The sequence below is a fragment of the Haliotis cracherodii genome, unplaced genomic scaffold (genome assembly GCF_022045235.1).
Source record: "Haliotis cracherodii isolate W230 unplaced genomic scaffold, xgHalCrac1.p SCAF_6, whole genome shotgun sequence".
Lineage (NCBI taxonomy): Eukaryota > Metazoa > Mollusca > Gastropoda > Lepetellida > Haliotidae > Haliotis > Haliotis cracherodii.
Window position 1 is genome coordinate 12,597,062 of NW_027266319.1, and position 22,182 is coordinate 12,619,243.

Below are 22,182 nucleotides of genomic sequence, written 5' to 3' on the forward strand. Positions count from 1 at the left end.
TTTTGTGTCAGTATTTTGTTTTTGAAGAGTCAGGAGAAGAATTCTCATCTGTCCAGAGGAAAATGAGGTGGATGTTTGAATAACGCCCCAGTCAGCAATATTCTGGCTGTATCAAGACACTTCATATACAATCATTCATCAACCCATGCTTGCCATAAAAGGCGACTATACTTGTCGTAAGAGGCGATTAACAGGATCGGGTGGTCAGGCTCGCTGACTTGTTTGATGCATGTCATCGTATCCCAATTTCGTGGATCGATGCTCATGATGTCAATCACTGGATTGTCTGGTCCAGACTCAATTATGAACAGACCACCGTCATATAACCGGAATATTGCTGAGTGTAGCGTTTAACAACAAACATATACAATTATGTCTTGTCCGGTCTGGGAAAATCAATTGATGGCAACAAAAGCAATGGACTATGCCATTGGGCCACAGTGACCGCCTACCTGTCATAAGTTCTGCAACAGGGGTGGCAATCTCTTTTTTTATTTTGATAAACATCTAAGATAATGTGAAATTTCGTATAAGTCCTCATTTGATTCAAAGAAACAGTTGGAAGATAATTAGTTTGGATAATTGATTTCAGTTCCTGTATATCAGTGAGTATGTAACTTGTAAGCAGTGCTAAACTTGTTTTCCTGGGTTTAAAAAAATAATAATACTTTTTGCTTTTCACATCAATGTGGTAGGATTAAAAAATCCTCTTAATGTGGACCATCTGTAGTTTGTGAAGGGGTGGTTGGGTAGTCTAGTGGTTAAAGCGTTTGCTTATGCTGAAGACCCAGGTTGGATTTCCCACATGGGTACGATGTGTGAAGCCCATTTGTGGTGTCCCCTCTCCGTGATATTGCTGGAATATTGGTAAAAGCGGCATAAAACCATACTCACTCATTGTAGTTTGTGAAGATTGTTGGGGGTGTTTTGGTTCTGTCATTTTGCAAGAAGAAAATCACTAAGAACATTACCTGTAAGAAGTTTTGTCTCGGAGAAATATTTGGAACCAGACTAAGTATGCAGGTAATAATGTATATATTCTTAATATGCCAAATCCACTCCCTGACGCATGCTCAAAACACAACATTATTACCCAGGTTAGTGGTTCAGTGTGAACTCGATTTTCATTCTTAGCTCCCTGGGGAACATACAACCCATGCTAGAAGGTTAACAGTCACTATACCATCTCATCCTATTGGGTACCGATTCACTGCTGGGTGATCAGGCATATTTCGATCAGTCCCCCAAGGACACGCCACATGTACACCATGTGCTTCAGTTTGGGCAGGACCAGAAGCTCCAGACACTTTCAGGAGTCAAACTGCCTGATGTAGTCACCCATCCCAATACTCTCCACAACTGACCTTGCTAAACTTCACCCGATGTTTTGCCTATGGGCTGAACAGAGGACAACATGACGCCAGATAAGATCTGACCTAAAACTACAAACACCCACTCAACAATTCTAGGTGCCAGCATGCTACATTATGAAATCGTGCAAAGTAGGGGTCGTCTCAAAAGTAATATAGGGTGTAAATCTGAAAGTAAATGTGGGCAGTTTTGACATAACATGTGCAGTATGGATGTTATTGGGACAAGAAATGGTCACCATTATACAGAAATACTGTTAAATGCGGCACTGAACACAACCAACCGACAGTAAACCATTTGTGTACCGTACGTCTTTGTTCCCTGATTTATTACAAGAACAGGACTATTACAGTGCATAATTATGTTAGTGGACAGTTCGCTGGTTAGGTACGTTAGCACCAAAGTGTTACACACCTAAGACCAGCACAACCTCGGGCCTTCCTTCGACATAAACCTGAGACGCCCTGCTATAACTGAAATACTTTGCAAAGAGAGCCTAAGCACAACCCACGATGTCAACTAGTTTATATTACTTTCTTATGGCCTTTACCGATCGAGGTATCTTCTTGATAAATAAATAATGGGGCACGGGCGGCCTAGTCGTCTAAGGCGCCGCAATTAGCTGTGCAGAGTTGCGTCCTTTAGACACACCAGAAACCTGTGATCGTGTGTTTGTGTCCGGTTAGGTCCGATGATGTTTCTTGGTTGGTCAGCACCATACCTGTGCTCATAGGTTTCACCAAATTGGTAAACGTCTCAGACCTGCATCACTTCGGGCTTGCCTGACACGCCATGGTATAACTGGAAAACTGTTCAAATCAATGCATTCTTCAATCTCATTTGTAATATATCCTCGCATCAAGGCCGTTAAGACCTGACAAATATATATTCTTAAGCAACAGATTCATGATCGAGAGAAATCTCTCATATCTAAGACAACTCTATATTGTATCACAAGTAATTTTCAAGGTTCATCTATATGCATCCTATATATGTATAAATACTGTATAACTTCTCGTCACGATATGGCTGAAATATTGCCGATTTGACGTTAAATATTAACCCACTCACTATATGCATCCAGGAAATGCCTTCTCTTTTGTAGGGGATGTTTGTCCATGTTATACACCTTTGCAAACATGCACTGTCACCTGACTTCTCGGCGCACTTTGTATTGTCGCGTGACTTTCATATCTATACGTTGGTCGGTTATAGTGTAAACATTCAAACTGGCCAACGGATCTCGATACCGTTGTAGTCACCACCGAAAGGCCATGCCTGCCCTAAAGTATATTCACGGTATTGTTTACCTGGTAACTGCACTTTGTACAGCACCAAGTCATGAAAATACCACCCCCGCCGTGAACAGTGTTCAAGAGGATATCGAGCGTCTCCACAGGGAGATGCCCCTCCTTGAAGAAAGAATCATGTCTAAAATCGAGTTGGCCAAAACATCGCTGAGATCTGAACTTCAGGGAACCATTCGGCTTCTTGTCACACAAGCTGTGGCAGAGATTCTCACAGGAACGTCTCCAAATCCGACAGTTCAAGTCAAAGCTGTCGATGCGACGTTAAATTTGAACTCGCCCAGTCACCCAGCAGCTGGACATCCGACGGAGCAACCGAACAGTTCACTTCCAGACCAACATGAGAAAATGGAAGAAGAACCGTCCCTGAAACCGGAAAAGGCTCCTTCTGGAAGGAAGAACTGCACTTGTCCCAGCTCCCGAGAAGAAGAGGCCGAGGAAGTGCTGAAACCGGAAAACGCTCCTCCTGGAAGGAAGAACTGCACTTGTCCCAGCTCCCGAGAAGAAGAGGCCGAGGAAGTGCTGAAACCGGAAAACGCTCCTCCTGGAAGGAAGAACTGTACTTGTCCCAGCTCCCGAGAAGAAGAGGCCGAGGAAGTGCTGAAACCGGAAAACGCTCCTCCTGGAAGGAAGAACTGCACTTGTCCCAGCTCCCGAGAAGAAGAGGCCGAGGAAGTGCTGAAACCGGAAAACGCTCCTCCTGGAAGGAAGAACTGCACTTGTCCCAGCTCCCGAGAAGAAGAGGCCGAGGAAGTGCTGAAACCGGAAAACGCTCGTCCTGAAAGGAAGAACTGCACTTGTCCCAGCTCCCGAGAAGAAGAGGCCGAGGAAGTGCTGAAACCGGAAAATGCTCCTCCTAGAAGGAAGAACTGCACTTGTCCCAGCTCCCGAGAAGAAGAGGCCGAGGAAGTGCTGAAGGAATTACGGGAATGTAGAATGAGAGCTTGTCACGTTGAGGAGAAACTGAGGCTGTTTTTGTCTGAGATGAATCAGACATGTTCGGAACCTAAATCATACAATGGATCAACGACAGAACCAAAAGCGACTTCGGTCTTTACTTCAAGTACGCCATCTTCAATACCATCTGGACTTCTGACGACACCCGGTGGGACGCTACCTAAAGTTAACACCAGTATTTTCATCGCTAAAACTCCTTCCTCGGGGAAACAGTTTGGTCAACTCAGAATTCAGGACAATTCTTATGAGCTCTACCCATACATCGGTTGGCAAATCGTCACAGCAGTCGCCTATGTTAAAAAGCTGAACAGACTCTTGATTGGCACATACAATCCCAACAGTATAATAACATCTAAACTGTATACATTTAAGGTAAGAAATTTAAGAGAAGATGTTGAATGTTATGGAATGGCTGTGGATGACGAACGAGACGCTATCTTCATGACTACCCAGAATCCTATTGCCTCCATCAGCCGCATGACCACTCGAGGCAGACGGTTCAAGGTCATTATTGACCTGTCGACGTACGATAGACACCCACTTCGCATTGCCGTACATCCGAGAGATAAACGAATATTTGCAAATACAGAAGACAAGATTTTCACTGTTGGGTATGACGGTCGTGATTTTGTGACTCTGGTAAGAGGGAGGTCTATGCATAGTTTAACCCTGGACTCGACGGGTAACATACTGTTCTTTAACGACGATACCAGATTGTTGAAGATGTCCATATCCCGACATTTGACCAGTGAGGTGACCACATTTGGATCGTCACCCTGGGATTTGATATATTATAAAAACACCCTATATTACTCTGTGGCCCAATACAGTGATAGTGGAACAATTGGTCTGGTGTACTTAAGGGGTTACGGCAAAACACTCGAACTGCACAATGTAACCTACAATAATTATGGATATGGCTTGAACATTTGTTTGATTCCATAACGAGGTTTTGTAGGGTCTTCTGCAAAATGGCTCCTGGGAAGAACTGTAACAATCTGCTGCTACAAGTATGATACCTTAAATTAGACATTTCAGGACGCAGTACCCAAATGCCAGTCCTGAAAAACGACCAACATGGAAATATAAATTGTCAGCGCAAGGGAATACCCAGCCTTGATTTCCGGCCGAAAAAGTTTCCACTTGGCGTAAAGGGAAAATAGCTGTGGAAGTGATATGAATGGACCATTGGAAATCAGTGATAACACCAGGTGTTCGCGAAAAGGGTAAACATTTCCTGCCCTACCGGTAGCACCGCCATTCATACAATTTGCATAAAAATGCAAGTATTTATTGCCTGACGCAGCACAGCAGTGCTCCTGCCATGCGACGACAGTCTGTAAACAAACCAGACAATCAAGTGATCGATGAACCAGACAATCCAGTCACACGAGAGTACCATTACTGATTTTGTTGAAACTAATGAGGTCACAGATTGCCGTGAGTCTTTCCTTACAGGATGGTCATGTGAACAGTGAACATGTGTTCACTGTCTGTTTAAGTTCCTTATCCGTGCCAGAGCCGGTAAAATAATGCCTTGCTCGGATTCCGACAGTCCGCGAACGGTTACGGACAGTGTGGAGATGTTGGACGGAAACCGGGGATTTGAGTTGCAATGGATGTCCTGTTTCAAAAGTAAAGGACCCGGATTTAGTGACCCTGGGCTGGTGTAGTGATGCAGGCTCTCCCCGATCGTGGACGAGTGAGTGAGTATGGTTTTACGCCGCTTTTAGCAATATTCCAGCAATATCACGGCGGGGGACACCAGAAATGGGCTTCACACATTGTACCCATGTCGGGAATCGAACCCGGGTCTTCGGCGTGACGAGCGAACGCTTTAACCGTCAGGCTACCCGACCGCTCCACTATCGTGGGCGAGCTCCAGTGCCGAATATTGTGCCCAATTTCGGGAAATTGTGATCTGGGACGGTATTAATAAAAATTCTTAGAGTGCTAAAGAGGTCTTAAGTCTGAGACAATCCTAGGTCATATCCATAAAAACTTTTAGCACTAAGCGTACTTCTAAAGTTAAGAGTACTCAAGGCGACTTTGAGTGACTTAAGAATTTCCTTAAGTAACCAATATGGCGGCAGCTGGCGCATCGCAGCTGTATCAGTTGAGAACTTTCAGGCCAAGAAAGAAACAATTCAGTGCGTATTCAGACACGGAATGTATCCAGCGGTTTCGTCTTGACAGTGCGAGCATTTTATTGAAAGGCCCTGCCACTAATGCTTGCGATGCTAGATTCAAGTCAACCAATAGCTATATTTCTTACATTATTATTCATTCTTGGCTTAACGATTTTCAATCGAGAAATGTTCTAAACTTGCCCGTCACAAATTCACACACGTGAAAACTAATTTTCATTTTCCCAAGAAAACAAGTCTTGCAAATGTCAAAGGTCTTTGGTATCAACGCTATCAAAGACAATAACACCGTTTTGTGACACTTTATCAGTGAAAATAAAACATGTAGTCTTTATTTTCCTGTAGCAGTGCAGCCTCGAAAACTTTCCAGCCATGAAATGTACTTTCGAAAATACCTACGTAATTTTGACTGAAATCCTAAATCTTTTGAATATCTCATGGGCCAGTATGGACCACATCTCTATCAATAATAAATAGTGTATCCTTTTCAAGTTATGTCTTTGCTATTAACTTCAAGTGGACAAGGTTAGAATAGGTCCCAGCACTCTATTGCTTGATGTAAGAATCGACTAAAGTGGTCAGGTTCTGTGACTTGGCGTATTGCCTGTCTTTGTGAGTGAGTGAGTGAGTATGGTTTTACGCCGCTTTTAGAAATATTCCAGCAATATCACGGCGGGGGACACCAGAAATGGGCTTCACACATTGTACCCATGTCGGGAATCGAACCCGGGTCTTCGGCGTGACGAGCCAACGCTTTAACCACTAGGCTACCCGACCGCCCCAAGCCTGTCTTTGTGACCCTAATGGTAAGCCTCTAAGAACTGCAAACGTGGATTGCTGGGGACCTATATTCTTATCCGGAATCTCCACGAGTACCACCGAACAGTAAGGGTGTATCAGGGTTGGGGTTTCCAGAGCTACACCCGGGTCTATAGTCAGGGGTCAGGATGTACCCACCCATGCTTGTCCTAAGTGTCGATAAAATGAATTGGTGGTCAGGCTCGCTGACTTGTTTGTTGGCATGTCATCGTATCCTAATCATGTGGATCGATGCTCATGATATCACTCACTGGTTGTCTGGACCAGACTCGGGTCTGTACATACTATCGTCATATAGCTGAGTGAGTGAAGCGTCAAGGAGCAAACAGTCAGTCAATCAAACTGTACAATTGCGCGCTGTTCAGGCTTACAGTGAAGACAACTGAGTGAAGAAATGTGGACGTATTGATGGCTCTACCATCAACTTGAACTTGATATAATCAGGGGGCACGGGTGGCCCAGTCGTCTGAGGCGCTGCAGTCTCTGGGCACGCTAGAAACCTATGATTGTGGGTTCGAATCCCAGTTCGCCCCGATTACGTTTCTAGGTTTGTCAGCACCATACCCGTGCTCGTTGGTTTCACCAAGGTGGTAAACGTCTGAGACATCACTTCGGGTTTTCCTCCCATATTAAACTGACGCCCTGTGATAACTGGAATACTGTTCAAAACAGTGTAAAACCCAACTCACTCACCTACTCAATGATATAATCAAGGTCGCCCAATCATTTTTTGTCAGCAATTGTCAGTCTTTTATGAGTGCTTGGTCAATAACACCTGGGCCCACTTCCACAAAACGATCTTAGCGCTAAGACTACCGTGAGCCTATGTTAAAGTATGGGAGTTAAGATCATCCTAGCGCTAAGATCGCTTTGTGCAAGTGGGCCCTACAGTGACTTGCAGGTAGCTTAACATTGCTCGATCTTATTCTGCTTCGCTCTCTGATCGATCCGTAGCCCAGAATAAAGGCCGATAGTTTAATAATACTATAGGGGCTGTATATTATCCTCGTAAATCTGGGTGACACTTTATGATTCTTTCCAAGCATTAAACAACCGGATTCGAAGTACAAAATAAAGGTAAATACACCCCCCCCCCCACCCCCCCACCCCACCCCACCACCCACCCCCACCCCCAACCGACGAACACTTGCCCCCACGCCTGCACAGTGATATCTCAATGGGCGAGCACTATAAAACCGACATTCGTCCAAACTAGTACAAGCAGACACACACAGGTCGCTGCAAGTGCAATAATCTTGAACCAGACGTAAAAATCTCCAATGAATAATTTGTGTTCACTCGATTTGGACAGTACTTCAGATACACAGAAAAGCTCAACTTGACGTCGACATAGTTTCTAACCATGCACACGTCCTACGGCGTGGAAAAAAGGATGTACAAGGTAATTTTGAGGCCATTTTACCTCAGCTCGTTGCATATGAGAGTATTCAGTTCGGTAATGACTGCTTGTGCAGTGTGATATGCCGACCTTGACAGGCTTGTTATACAAGTAGAAGTAAATAATCTTATCAGCGTCTTATCGATTACACGAGTCGAGTCAAGTCACTGTAATGCACTTCCACCTGTCCACACTGGATAAATATAGTTTGCTCCAGCCTAGTGTGTGGTCTAACATATAGAGGGCGGTCGGGTAGCCTTGTGGTTAAAGCGTTCGCTCGTCACGCCGAAGACCCGGGTTCGATTCCCGACATCGGTACAATGTGTGAAGCCCATTTCTGGTGTCCCCGAAATATTGCTAAAAGCGGCGTAAAACCATACTCACTGACTCACTCACTCTAACATATGGCATTTACCCTGAAGTATCGGATACAGCACACAACACACCATTAATAACGTGACAATGGCGACTAGTGGTTAAAGTGTGTACCTCACAACGAAGGCCCGTTTTCGATTCCCCGTGTAATATGTGAAGCCCAGTTCTGATGTTCTCCGTCGTGATGTTGCGTAAACATTGTTAAAAGGAAAAAATCCCAACTGACCTACTCCTAACACGACAACAGACCTGTCTTATAGTTAGGTACAATGTGTGAAGTCCATTTCTAGTGTCCCCTGCCATGATATTGCTAGAATATTGCTAAAAGCGGTGTAAAAAAACATACTCACTCTCTCACCCAGACATTTTCGATGATACTTCGTTGCTGCCAATGACGGAACTCTCGCCAACACATACAGACAGTCGTCATACAGCGTGAATGTTGTTGAGTGCGGAGCTGAGTGTCAACAACAATTGAGTGAGTGATTAAATATTGCTTAACACCACATCAGCAATTCTCGGAGGGAAATCTCTTTAGGTTAACTGTAGTTAACAAATACAAAAAAATATATTTTGAAAACACTAAAATCTCAGTCACAAGTAACATAATAAGGCCAAAAGCTGATTGATAAAATAAAGACAATTTTATCCTAAAAATTGATTTCTGTTACATATGGATTTCACACAAAAAAACACCAAGAAACACATAAACTTAAACTATCTTTTCACAATAATAATTATTCTATACAACTGACATGAGGTACGGGAGACACATTGATGGGGTTAGGTAATGTAAGCCAAATGATTTATGATTCAAATGACAAGACACATATGACACGGGTTGCCTGCTTCAACGTTGTGAAACTAAAACGTGAAGGCTCGGTGTGGATTATGGCTTTGACAATTGACCTAGTTCCTCGGCTATTGTTGGCGTTGGTATTTACCAACTCGGCCAGGACTCTGGAAGAGACTACATATATACTAGGGCTGGGACGGGTAACTCGGGTACCCGGGTCGGGTGGGTACTGAGTAGGACCTGGGTACCCAGAGGACTAACCGGACCCGCGTTAGTCACGTGAAATGTTGTTTAATGACAAAAATTATCTTGAACTCTATGGTTACACTACAAGTCACTTCTGTTCGCATTACTTTCTGACCATGCACCCATTCCTTCTGATTTTTCATATGGTTGAATGAAGATACAATTTGATTCAACTTCAGTGTATGTGTGACCAGATTGTTCAATACATGTATCTAAATACGTTTTGCCAGGGCTATGCAAACAGTGTTCCAAATCTGACATTTTGAGCCACCCCCTGAGACCTACAGTGGGTACCCGGGTAGGGTCGGGTGATAGCGGGTCGGGTACCCGGGTAGTAAATTGGGACTCGTCCCAGCCCTAATATATACGTCACGAGTATCACACGAGTACGCTACGAGTGTGTTACGAGCCCCTTAGGAGTGTAATAGGAGTCCAATGGGAGTCTATTAAGAGTTGCATACGAGCACAACAATCTCGATACGAGCTGTACGAGTTTGGTACGACTTTGATACGAGGTGGCTTTGGTAATTCGGCGGGAATTTGTCACATGATTTAACATGGAGGCTCGTATAGCTCGTATCATTCGTGGTTTGCCCGTTTGCGCTGAGACGGAGCCCGGTCGCAAAATGGCCACGAGAGGGGCACGAGTCGCTATTCGGCTTGTCCCGGAATAACACGAGTTGGTCACGAATGATTGTTCTATATCTTCACATTAAACTAGAATTACTTCGATGTGTGGAGAACATTTCTGTTGGAACATTGCTAAAAGCGGCGTAAAATCGAACTCACTCACTGAAACCAAATGGGTAATCTATTTCGATTAACCGACGCCCTATTCATAAAGAGATCTGCAAACCGCCCTATTCATAAAGAGATCTACAAACCAATGAGTTATAAGGATTACTCTATTGTGTTTGAGTGTCCCAATGGCCGTTCATAACTATATGATATACTTAATACTTTTCAACGTCACGTGGTGAAAGAAGGCGAATAACTGGCTGCCTTCTGGATATAGATACATTCAATGTTAATGTTCAGGGCATTCTTTGCGGCGACGTCGCTGTGCAGAGTAGCGTCCCTTGGGCACGCCAGAAACCTATGATTGTGGGTTCGAATCCCGGTTCGCCCCGAATATGTTTCTAGGTTTGTCAGCACCATACCCGTGCTCGTGGGTTTCACCGAAGTGGTAAAGATCTGAGACCTGCATCACTTCGGGCGTTCCTCCCACATTAAGCTGACACGCCGCGATATAACTGGAATACTGTTAAAAGCGGCATAAAACTCACTCACTCACACACTTTGCGGCGACGACAGCAGCAAAAACACCAGTTAAGCTAACATTCAAGGGTCGTGACCTCCACCTCAGACCTAAAGGGGGTTTTGGTTCGGGTTGTTGTTTTACACCGCACTCAGCAATATTCCAGCTATATGACGGCGGTCTGTAAACAATCCAGTGATTGACATCATGAGCTCGATCCACGCAATTGGGATCAATGACATCAACCAATGACAATGCATCAACCAAGTCAGCGAACCTGACCACCCGATCCCGTTACTCGCCTCTTACGGCAAGCATAGTCGCCTTTTACGGCAAGAATGCGTTGCTGAAGACCTCTTCTACCCCGGATCTTCACGGGTGGCCAAAAGAGGGTATTACATGATGGAGTATGTGAGGTTATCGCAACTGAATCCAACACTCGTGATAAGCTTGTTGGGAATGGGGGAAAAAGTGTTAAAAATTGTGAAGTTTAATGCAAAATTCACATATTACTGTGATGGTGTTCTTACAGCAAAATTGGGTGAATCTATGGATAAGATCCACCAGCAATGAACGCCAGCGGTTGTTGGTGTTGGATGACAACTTTGAAGTGATGTCGTTGTCGTTGCTTGGAATAGGAGCTGAGACGATGGACGTTGAGCTCGAAGAGAAACCACATGGGTGTATGAACCGTCTAACACCCGGGCAACGAGTGAACATGACAAGATACAGAGTACTTAATGACTTCACGTTACCCTGGTGAGAAGAGAAAAGGTCTTGATAAAGAAGAACGAGTATGTAACATGAGAATGGTCCCAGTCGACCATATGGCTAACTTTTTGCTTCACCGTTGTCATACTGATCCCGATGGCAAGGTCTGTGAAGATATTGATCGACATTTATGGATTAACGACGTCTGATATGCATCGTAGTCCTCAAGGTCATGGTCGTTCTGTACAGCCGGGCATTTCTCCCTGGATCGTCCTACATGGAGAAGTACAAAGACGTGACATATACACACAATTGTCCTGAAAATGTTAGGAAGATTAAACTTGTGAAATCAATGGAACTTAATTCCCACAAACGTAAAACCCTTCTTATCCGTGTCAAAGAGATGAAGGAGGTGAACACTCTTAAGGAATTCATTGTTGAAAAACAGGATGACAAAATATATGAGGTAAATCTCGATAGCAATCATCTGCGTGTGAAATCGAGGAAGCTTTTCTCAGAGAATTATGACCTTGTGAAAATTATTTACGAGAATTTATTCCGTTGCAAAATGAAAAAGATATATACTTCTTGAAGCCCTATGCACGAGTCATTGCTTTGCTGGCAGTCCCTTTGTGAAACCGCTTAGTTATCTATCTAGGCAGTAACTGAAGAAGAAAAAAAGGGTGTGGTGTGTGTGTGTGTGTGTGTGTGGGAGTGGGGGGGTCTGCTACTGGAGTGAGTGAGTGAGTGAATATGGTTTTACGCCGCTTTTAGCAATATTCCAGCAATATCACGGCGGGGGTCACCAGAAATGGGCTTCACACATTGTACCCATGTCGGGAATCGAACCCGGGTCTTCGGCGTGACGAGCGAACGCTTTAACCACTAGGCTCTGCTACTGGAAGGTAACGATATTAACATTATTAGGCCATATTTTCTTCCTTAACGGTCAGACTATGAGTGGGTTGGTTTTGATTAAGTTCCAGTACTGCAGACACCCTATGAGTTGGAGCTGAAGTAAAGGAGTCACGTCTACAATGTCAAACTAAAGGGCTTCTGGTGTCCATTCGATCAGACATTTACTGATATATTAATGCAGATTTCCTTTGAGACAATCAGTATGGATCATTTTGGTTGTCCAGAGAGTTTTAGAAGAAAATTGTATTGGCTTCTTCAACCTTTTGAAAATCATGGTGTGTTTACTCTTTGTTGTGATTGTGGTGCTTGCATTTGGAAACCCGCTTTCCACAACCAACCACATGTTTGGCCGGAGGTATTTCTGCCACTTGTTTTCAATAAATTCTTCTTAAAGGGTTCTAGCTTATATTTTAGTTAAGGAAGACACAGACAAAATAAAAATTGTGGCAGAATTTAACAACATTATTAACAATTACACACAGACATGGTCCGTTGTTGACCTTATTCCTGCCATAACGGAAGCAGAGACGTCGTCAAAGTCCTTGGACAGTACATATCGTGGGCAAGGTTAGCAACAGAGATATGGAGAAAATGGCAGTACCATAAATATAAAAGACAGTGAGCACACTCATACATCGTCCATTGAGCCAACTGGGCCTATGGTTATTAGTACGGTAAACTCGGAACTTCGTGATAGTAAAGATTATAAAGATTTAATCATGGACATTCCCTCCCCCCCCCCCCCCCCCCCCCCCCCCCGCCGCCTCAAAGGGCATCATGATTCAAAGTAGCGTGTCGTACAAGCTGACTGATGAGGATACGATTGTGTGTCAGCTTGTTTGTTTACTGGTTGTTTAATACCGCACTCAACAATATTCCTGCTATATGACGGCGGTCTGTAATATATCAAATCGGGAACGGACACAGCAGTGATTGCCATAATCAACATGGTTCTACGCAGTCAACTTCCCGAGGCAAGTGAGTTATCTGATTATAAAAGCCCAGTTTCCACCCTTGCCGAACTAGGCTGGTATTATGGAGTTACATTTTGGCTGGACTAACGAGTCTATGCATAGTCCAATCAAAATCGCGCAACGAAAATCGAAATCCGGTTCGTAAACTGTAATGCAGATTTCGGTCGATTGCAGGATTTGTAAAGCATGTGCACCGCCAACTCGTTGTCAGCAGATATTTTCCAAACCTTTTCATGTTTTTAATCAAGGTGCTCACGTGAATTGATGCATTTCGCGATGTAAGACCCGTTTTATCACAATATAGATCTTGATTATCGATCAGATCGTCCTGACTGGGCGCCACCGTTTTGTGTGAAGCAAACGCAAGTGGTACGAGAGGTGGAATCTCATTGGTCCATAGGAGAGGGGACATAACTGGTAATAGCCACTGGTGGCGCTACGATCGAGCCCAGTAATTCCAGCCTAGTTCGGCAAGGGTGGAAACTGGACTTTTAAAGTCAGTTAACTCTCTTGCCTCGGGAAGATGTACGAAGTTGGAGTATCTGACCTCCCAATTCCGCTAGTCGCCTCTTGCGACAAGTAAGTGTTGCTGATGACAAATTGTAACCCAGATCTTGGGTAGAGTGCCAGCATGCCTTGCTGGAGTCGATCATGCTCACTGCTACTTACAGAACATTCACTTTCGCCAAAGGACGATTTGCAATATGCCACCGTAGTCAAGATCCATAGAATTAGATTAAAATGTTGTCATAGCGATCAATCCATGACAACTGATGTTGGTGTAACTTGGACTAGAGTAAAACCTTCTTTACTTGAACTCCATTGACTTAGTATTTGTAGACGCGCATGCGTGTTGTGTGTTGACTATGATTTACTCTAATGTTGTGAAAGGCCAGGGTCACTTTAAAATAAACATTTATGGTCACTTATTTTCCTTTTCCATCTTATTCAACATTCATATGAATATTGCTGATTACTTGTTGTTCTACATAATCGGGTATATCTCCAGGATATATTGAACCCAATATAGAGTAACTTACCATTCAAATAAAATGAGACAAATAACTTGATGTCATACACAACACGCCACACCACACCACACCACACCACACCAAACCACACCACCCCATTCACGCTACGCCACGCCACGCCACGCCACACCACACCATTCACGCCATGCTACGCCACACCAAGCCACGCAACGCCACGCCACGCCACGCCACGCCAGTCATCGCTCCCTTACTACAAATGGGTTTCCGACAGGTGAACTGGCATGTTGATAGATTTGAAGTCATAAATATGGAGTAGGAGTCCAGTAGAGGAAATAAAGCCGGAGCCTGTTTACACAATCGACAAAGTACATTTCCACATCAAGTTGACATGCATGTCTTTCTAATGCTTTCTCTACCAATCTCTTGTTTGTGCAAGACATCCGGGCATGACCTTAAATCAACATTAACGGTACAAAGTGCATATACGAGAAACTACTTCATTTAAACATAGATTTACGTGCTTTAGAGTGAGTGAATGAGTATGGTTTTACGCCGCTTTTAGCAATATTCCAGCAATACCACGGCGAAATGGGCTTTACACATTGTACCCATGTCTAGAATCGAACCCGGGTCTTCAGCGTGACGAGCGAACGTTTTAACCTCTAGGCTGGCCCACCGCCCATACGTGCTTTAGAGCACAGTCTAGTTAAACTAATCATGTTTTTATGTTTGAAGACAGGGGCAGGTACAGTGTATTTTCAGTTATTTCCCTCATACGGTTTTAAATTGTATAAAGATTAAAAATGATGCCACCTGCAGTCGATTGTTACAGATTGTATAGTTGTTACAGGTTTATGGTTATTACAAGTTGTGTGGTTGTTACTGGTTGTATAGTTGTTACATGTTGTATGGTTGTTCCATACTTGTCATAGACGAGTACCAATCCATTTCCCGGTGAGGTCCCCTGCAATGGTTGTACGAGGTGACTGAATGGAGGCAACTGAAGGAATGGGGGGCCCAGGCTTTGTTAATAGGTTGATATTACCCCAACATCATTGGATATTTGATATGATCACTGATTTGCTTAGTCCAAGCTGGATTTTTACAGGCTATACTTACAGATCTGGAATAATGCTGAGTGGTATCAAACAACAAACAAACCTGAGACGATGTTGCAGGCCTGTTTAGTATTCTGTTACGGTGGCAGAAGGATCCGGTGATGAAAGGTAGGAGGGGGACCTCCATTTGCTATGAGGATCATGCAGGAAGAGTCACATTACAAAGGGTCAGCATGTGCTACAATGATCTTTCACATTGCAGTCTTTCCTCATTATCACACGTATAGATACATACCCACCACGAAACAAGCACGAAAATACAAATAAATACATTTAACTCATCAGTGACCACTGCTCTTATTCTGATGTGTTCTTATAACATCTACACAAAAAACATAGTGTACATATTCACTTAATTTTTAGAATAATATGTTTGTAAATATAAATATAATTTCATCAGAAATACATTCTTGACACTACGAATTTATGTGACGAGTTTTGCCGAGTTTTTCTCAGGAACCTTTAAAGATGCAACTGTCCATACTATGCAGTTTTGATTAAATTGTGACCTTCTCCCTGGTCTAGTGATCGAGCGTTCACCCATAGAGCGGAAGGCGTTAAAAGATGGTACCTCTTGTTACCCTGTCTGGCGCTCGGCATTTTGGGGCTAAAACAAGGACTGGTCGGCTCGGAGTCAGTATACTGTGTCTGAGTGGGGTATTCATGTTAAACTGTGGCATGGTATCTAAGTGGGCTAGCACTATAAATCGTCATCAGTCCGCACTAGTACAATCAGCCACACACACACATTTGGACGCTGCGTTAAACCCTGTTTCGCCTAACCTCATCGTGTTTAAATTGTGATAAGAACTGACGTAAGGGTATTGAGTAGAAAGTTCACTAGTGTTTGCCCAAGTCGATATCTCATTCAGTACACATGTTTGCAAGATAAGATCTTTTACCGTTAGAGAGGCTATTTTTGACCAAGCTGTATGCACAGGCCTGGCGCTGATAGCAAAAGGACATTGCTGTTTCGCATTGCATTGCCAACACTCTTGTTATCACCACGAGATGAGTCACTGAAAGCGTGCAAGCAAGTAAGCAAGATGGCGGTGTTTCGTCAGATTGTTTTGTCAGTTTTGTTTTTCACAACTGCTGCTGAACCGACTGTCGATGGGAGCAGCAGAAGATTCTTAAGACCAAAAACCTTTCACGATGGGAAATGTGATTTCTTCCTTGCGGATTCCAATATTCAGGATGAACTTATCGAGGTATTTGAAAATGGTGTCAAAGTGATCAAGTTTAATGTGAAATTCAAAGATTACCACGACGATGTTTTAACTGCAAAAGGAGGTGATTTATTTCGCCCTAATCTGTGGGTAAGATCCCCCAGCAGTGAAGGGCTACGGTTGTTGATGTTGGACGACAACTTTGAAATGTTGTCGTTGTCTCTGCTCGGAATAGGCGTTGTGGAGATGGATGTGAAACTTGACGAGAAGCCATATGGTTGTATGAATGGTCTGACATCCGAGCAGCGAGTGAACAGAACAAGGCAGATACTGCTAAAGGACTTTCAGTTACCTGGCTCAAGTGAGAAGAGTGGAAGTCTCAAGACTGAATACATATGCAACATGAGAATAGTCCCAGTGGACAATAGGGCTAACTTCGCTTATCACTGTTGTCATATGGATCCCGATGGTTTTGAAATTTGTGAAGATATTCATTACGATTTGTGGGTCAATGTTCTTTTGACTTGCATCCTAGTTTTAAAGATACTAGTTGTTCTGTATAGTCCATCATTCATTCCTGAACCTCTTTACAGAAGAAGGTTCATAGCCACAGATTATACTTACTTTATTCCGAGGAGCAACGAGAGGATAACGATTGTGAAGAGTACTGGTGAAAATTATCCTAATGACATCCCTCGAATCCGACTTCAGAAACTTAAACGACTAGAAAAACTAAAGAATTCACTCGACCAAATGCAAGTTGACAGAATATATGAACTCGATCGTATTCACTTTTCTGTGGAATCAAGGAAGCTTTTGGCTGAGAATTATGTCCCAGTGTCTATCATGAAAATGATATATGACAATATATTTCGCTGCAAAATAAGATCACTCGCTTCCCTGAAACCCTGTTGTGATGCAGGAATATGTAACATAATTGCAAGCGGCACTAATGTGTTAACTTGGTTCAGATGTTTGAAATATTTTGCAAAAATGATTCTTCTATGCCTCCTGGTCATCCCGTGGGTTATTCGATTGGTTGTCTATTACACATATGAAGCAGTTATGATAGAAGAAAAACACAAAGCTGCTGAACGTCTGAAAACTGGTTTGCAGTTTCATGGCAGCTTGACACACTATTTCACTCCCGTGCATGGGATGTTTGTAGTCATGTACATCATTGCCTCCATTGATTACTTAACATATGGATTCCTCAGAAAAACAATGAAAAATCGATTCAAGTTCGTCCTTCGAAAATGCCTTCAAGACATGCGTGAGCAGTCTTCTTCAAATATTTATGGAATGGCAGTTGCTCTTGCACTTGTCCCTTTTGAACGATTTGGAATATTTGGTTTTCTCCTGGTTCCTCTATACTGGATCATCCTCCTGCCTGTCATGGCCCCCATCCTGGCAGTTTACACATTTCCAGCTCTCAATCTCAGTATTCGTCTCTTCGTGTTTGTATGTCCTGATGTAGTCGTTAACTGTGCAAAGAAAGTGTTTGACTTTATGAAGATGAAACTTGATTTAAAGGACTCGGTTATGTTTCAGAGAAAGGAATATTTTCCAAAGAAGATAGTCTGTATTCATATTGGCATCATCCTTATGTGTCTGTCATCCTTCTGGTCCCTCACCTTTCTGTTAATGGAGTGCATATCATTCTTTGTAGAAGTGGCAGCTTACACTCTGATAGGCATCATTGTCAATTCTGATGCAGCTCTTCAGTACATCACTGTCATATTCCTTATCGGGATGTACGCTAAAACATCGTTTGGCGGAGTTCATTCAAAGTATCTAGAGTACCACAAGATCATCAGAGGCCAGTTGCTCAGTAGGAAACAGGATGAAATGAAGAGGACGGCCAGACAAGATTCTGACATCCAAGGAAACACAGTATTTCGTATCCAGAACGTGCATAATGCTGCTGAGAACACTTCAGGGATCAAGGCTGAAGTGAAGGATGGACGCATAAATTGGAAAACAAAAGGCCTGCTGGTGTTCCTCAACAGCTTAGATCAACCTTTTACACCACAAAAGTTCTTCTTTGAAACAGTTAATATGAACTATTTTGGCTGCCCAGGGAAGTTATGGCAGAATACTCTATATGCTTTTTATGACTTCATGAAGATCATGGTGTTCTTATTTTTTGTGCTGGTTGTTGTGCTTGCTTTTGGAACACAGTTTTCCACAACCAACCAAATGTTGGCAACTCTTGCTGGTGGATTTGTTCCCTTTGTTTTCCAGAACTTCTTCATGAAAGGATCAGGTTCATTTACCATTGATACAGAAAGTGTCCAGTTTGTGGCGGAATTCAACCACACCATTGAAAGATATACACAAAAATGGCATATTGCTGACAAAAGCCTTTTTGCATCAGCTTCCGAGTCAAATGGTCAAGTAAATATCAAAGAGGAGGGATGTTTGCTTGTTGAAGAACAGGCGAGTCAAGATAGCAATGGAGACAATAAGGACACTACATCACTCCCTTATAGACATGTTGATATTTTAGTTCAAATTGAACATCCTAAGCAAGTTGAGGTACTTATTGGCAGTGTAAACAAGGACAGCTCATTTTGTAAAGCGATCGAAAATGTCAACAGTCAAACGCCGATGGTTTCACAAACGGACACAAATATTGTGTAGTCTTCAGTGGATATTATAACAGCTACTGGTTTGTCTCATTGACTCTGATGCAGCAGTGTTGTATCACTTGGTTTGATCGGTTTCTATGCTCGTGGGTTCGAATCCCATATGCGCACTGACATACATAGGAAATTCAGTCCATACTTCATTTGTTTGCAACACAACATTTCATGAATAATAACTTTTTTCAATTTTCATATTGACTTGTATACTTCCTTTAACATTCAACTTAATGAATCAGGTTTATTCATAAACTGCCAGGCGAATGATACCACACACCCGTGTTAAAAATGAAACAGACAAGAAATGGTTATTCGATGGTGATGTATTTGATACGGGTATCATAGATGTGGTTTGGACCTTACGTTTGCAGTGTTTCAGTGACTGTTTTCAGCTCAGTAACATTTTAGTACATTAGTAATTTTTTGGTCAAATACAATTTTCAAGTCTATTCTTTCTTTTGCCCTGTAGTTTATTACTTGTGTCATAATTGGCTGATATTTTGAGTTAAAATTATTTGGCGATGCTTATATGTATCAGCGTTGCCTAGTCTGTATGCATGCAGTTTTGCTAAGGTCTTTGTTCATGTCAATATAGTGAGATATATATATATATATATATATATATATATATATATATATATATATATATAATTTTTTTATGGCAGTAGAGATTGTTGTAGTTTATTTGTAGTTTGTTGTCAGACATTGAAACTCTCGTAAAATGTCGAGTGCTGTAGTGATCAGAGTGACAGGACGTGTGATTTAGAGTTACCTTTCTTGTTGATGAGTGAGTGAATGAGTGAGTTGGGTTTAACGCCGCTTTTAACAGTATTCCAGTTATATCACGGCGTGCCAGCTTAATGTGGGAGGAAAGCCCGAAGTGATGCAGGTCTAAGACGTTTACCACTTCGGTGAAACCCACGAGCACGGGTATGGAGCTGACAAACCTATAAACATAATTGGGGCGAACCGGGATTCGAACCCACAATTGTAGTTTTCTGGCGTGCCTAAGGGACGCAACTCTGCACAGCGAATCGCCACGCCTTAGACGACTGGGCCACCCGTGTTACCTTGCTTGTTGATGAACATAGCATGCGTGGTCGTTTTAGAGTTTTGTGATGTGACAGTTTCTAGAAGCATGGTTGTACTTGTATACGAGCAACACAGGGGCCTTTCATAACCTGACTTGAGACTTACATCCTTGACGAGTGCTTATTGGTTACCATTCTGAAATCAAGGAATACCTGCCAGTTTCAAACACTGTTCTGGGTTATAAAACGGAGCATAGCCTCTCTCAAGACATTCAACAAAGAGTGCACTGACATAATGTAGAGCCTGTCAGTTAATGCTGTTTTCACTTATTTGACTCATTGTATTACCTGATTTGATGGTAAACGAAAAATTATGTGTTTGAATAGAACTTTTTTTGTGAGATCATCTACTGATTTCACAATTTTGTTCTGTACCAACTGATTTCTAGGTTAACCTTTGCGACACCTCCTAACAATGTATGTTTGTGTGTTGATTTGTGTGTGTGTGTGTGTGCGTGCGTGCGTGCGTGCGTGCGTGTGTGTGTGCGTGCGTGCGTGCGTGCGTGCGTGAGAATGTGTATATGATTACACATTCTAGGATTTTAATTTCATACAGGACTAAATAATAGTACATTTGGGACCGACCGACACCTTGAAACAATATATTTTTTGTGGCAGACAATGTGGAGTGTGTTTTTTTCAACCGAAAAAATGTCAGCCAAAAAGTCATTATTCCTCCTTGAAAGTATAGGGGTTTCTGACAGTACAGTGCTGAGGCGTTAAGTATAGGAACTTGAATCAACATTTATTGCAATGCAGAAGTAAAATTAAAATAGGTCTCTAGGTCTAGCTCTGCATGTAGGCATGCATGTAGATGACTCTACAAGATCGGTGTATAATTATTGATATGTAAGTAGTTTTGAGAGAATGACAAAAGTAAGTTTCTATGTTCCCGTAAGCATGTTACATACCAGTTTGGTTTCCTCAAAGTGTAAATGTCTCGTGATTCTCGGTGATTTTACGGTGAGAGTTCATGGGTGACCTTACTGAGGTCATGGTTATCAAAAGAAACAAATGAAACTAGGACATCCACATACACCACACGTCTGACCACCTTAGTGCATCACGTACTTCTTGTGATAAGATTGTTACAGTAAACTACGGTTATAACGAACACGCTTATGACGAACTGACGGATATAACGAACTTACTTTTAGTCCCGACTATTTGCTGTAGTTATACTGTATATATGCTTATAACGAACTACGGTTATAACGAACTAAAAATAGTAGTCCCTTTGAGTTCGTTATAACCGTAGTTTACTGTAATAACTTTGGTAAGTGTTTCTTGTTCATTTGCTCAGTACTCAATATCCACATTATGAATGGTAGATGTGGTTCTGACTTGGATGTGGGTGATTTTACGTTCGCTTGTCACAAAGTGTATTAGATTATGTTATTTGTTCTCCTGTGTAATTTAACCATTGTACAGAATGTATTGTTGTCCTAGTTTGGAATATTTACACCAACCGGTTACATACAGTTAGTTTACGTTAAGCGGATATTAGGGTAACTAGTAACCGGATATTAAATCTAGCAGTAAATCTTGCACATTTGTGTGGGGTTATACTGGTATTAAGACGGAACAATTTCAAGAGGCTCTACTGTCTGAAAACGTACATAACCATTTAAGACAATCTATGGAAACGGTACTTACTGATATTGATGAGAGTGTTAACTGTCTTGTTGAAGCATAATGTAATGATTGTATGGATAAGAAGAGAAGAGTGAATGCTGTTATTATAGACAAGAAGAGGTTTGATCCGGAATTTTTCAAAAAGAGTGAGGGAGTTGGGTGTTACGCCGCTTTAACAGTATTCCAGTTATATCACGGCGTGTCAGCTTAATGTGAGAGGAAAGCCCGAAGTGATGCAGGTCTCAGACGTTTAC

At 42.5% G+C, this 22,182-nt stretch overlaps 1 protein-coding gene across 1 annotated transcript; it reads left to right on the forward strand.

Annotated features, from left to right (window-relative positions):
- Window positions 1-16,434: 16,434 nt before the first annotated feature.
- Window positions 16,435-19,420, forward strand: LOC139446254 (uncharacterized). The gene has a single exon (XM_071227606.1). It carries the CDS (start codon window positions 16,435-16,437, stop codon window positions 19,198-19,200), a length of 2,766 nt encoding a protein of 921 aa, XP_071083707.1. The 3' UTR covers window positions 19,201-19,420.
- Window positions 19,421-22,182: the final 2,762 nt, after the last annotated feature.

Excerpts from the sequence above, each read along its gene's own strand:
- LOC139446254 (XM_071227606.1), top strand. The coding sequence starts at position 16,435 with ATGGCGGTGTTTCGTCAGATTGTTTTGTCAGTTTTGTTTTTCACAACT.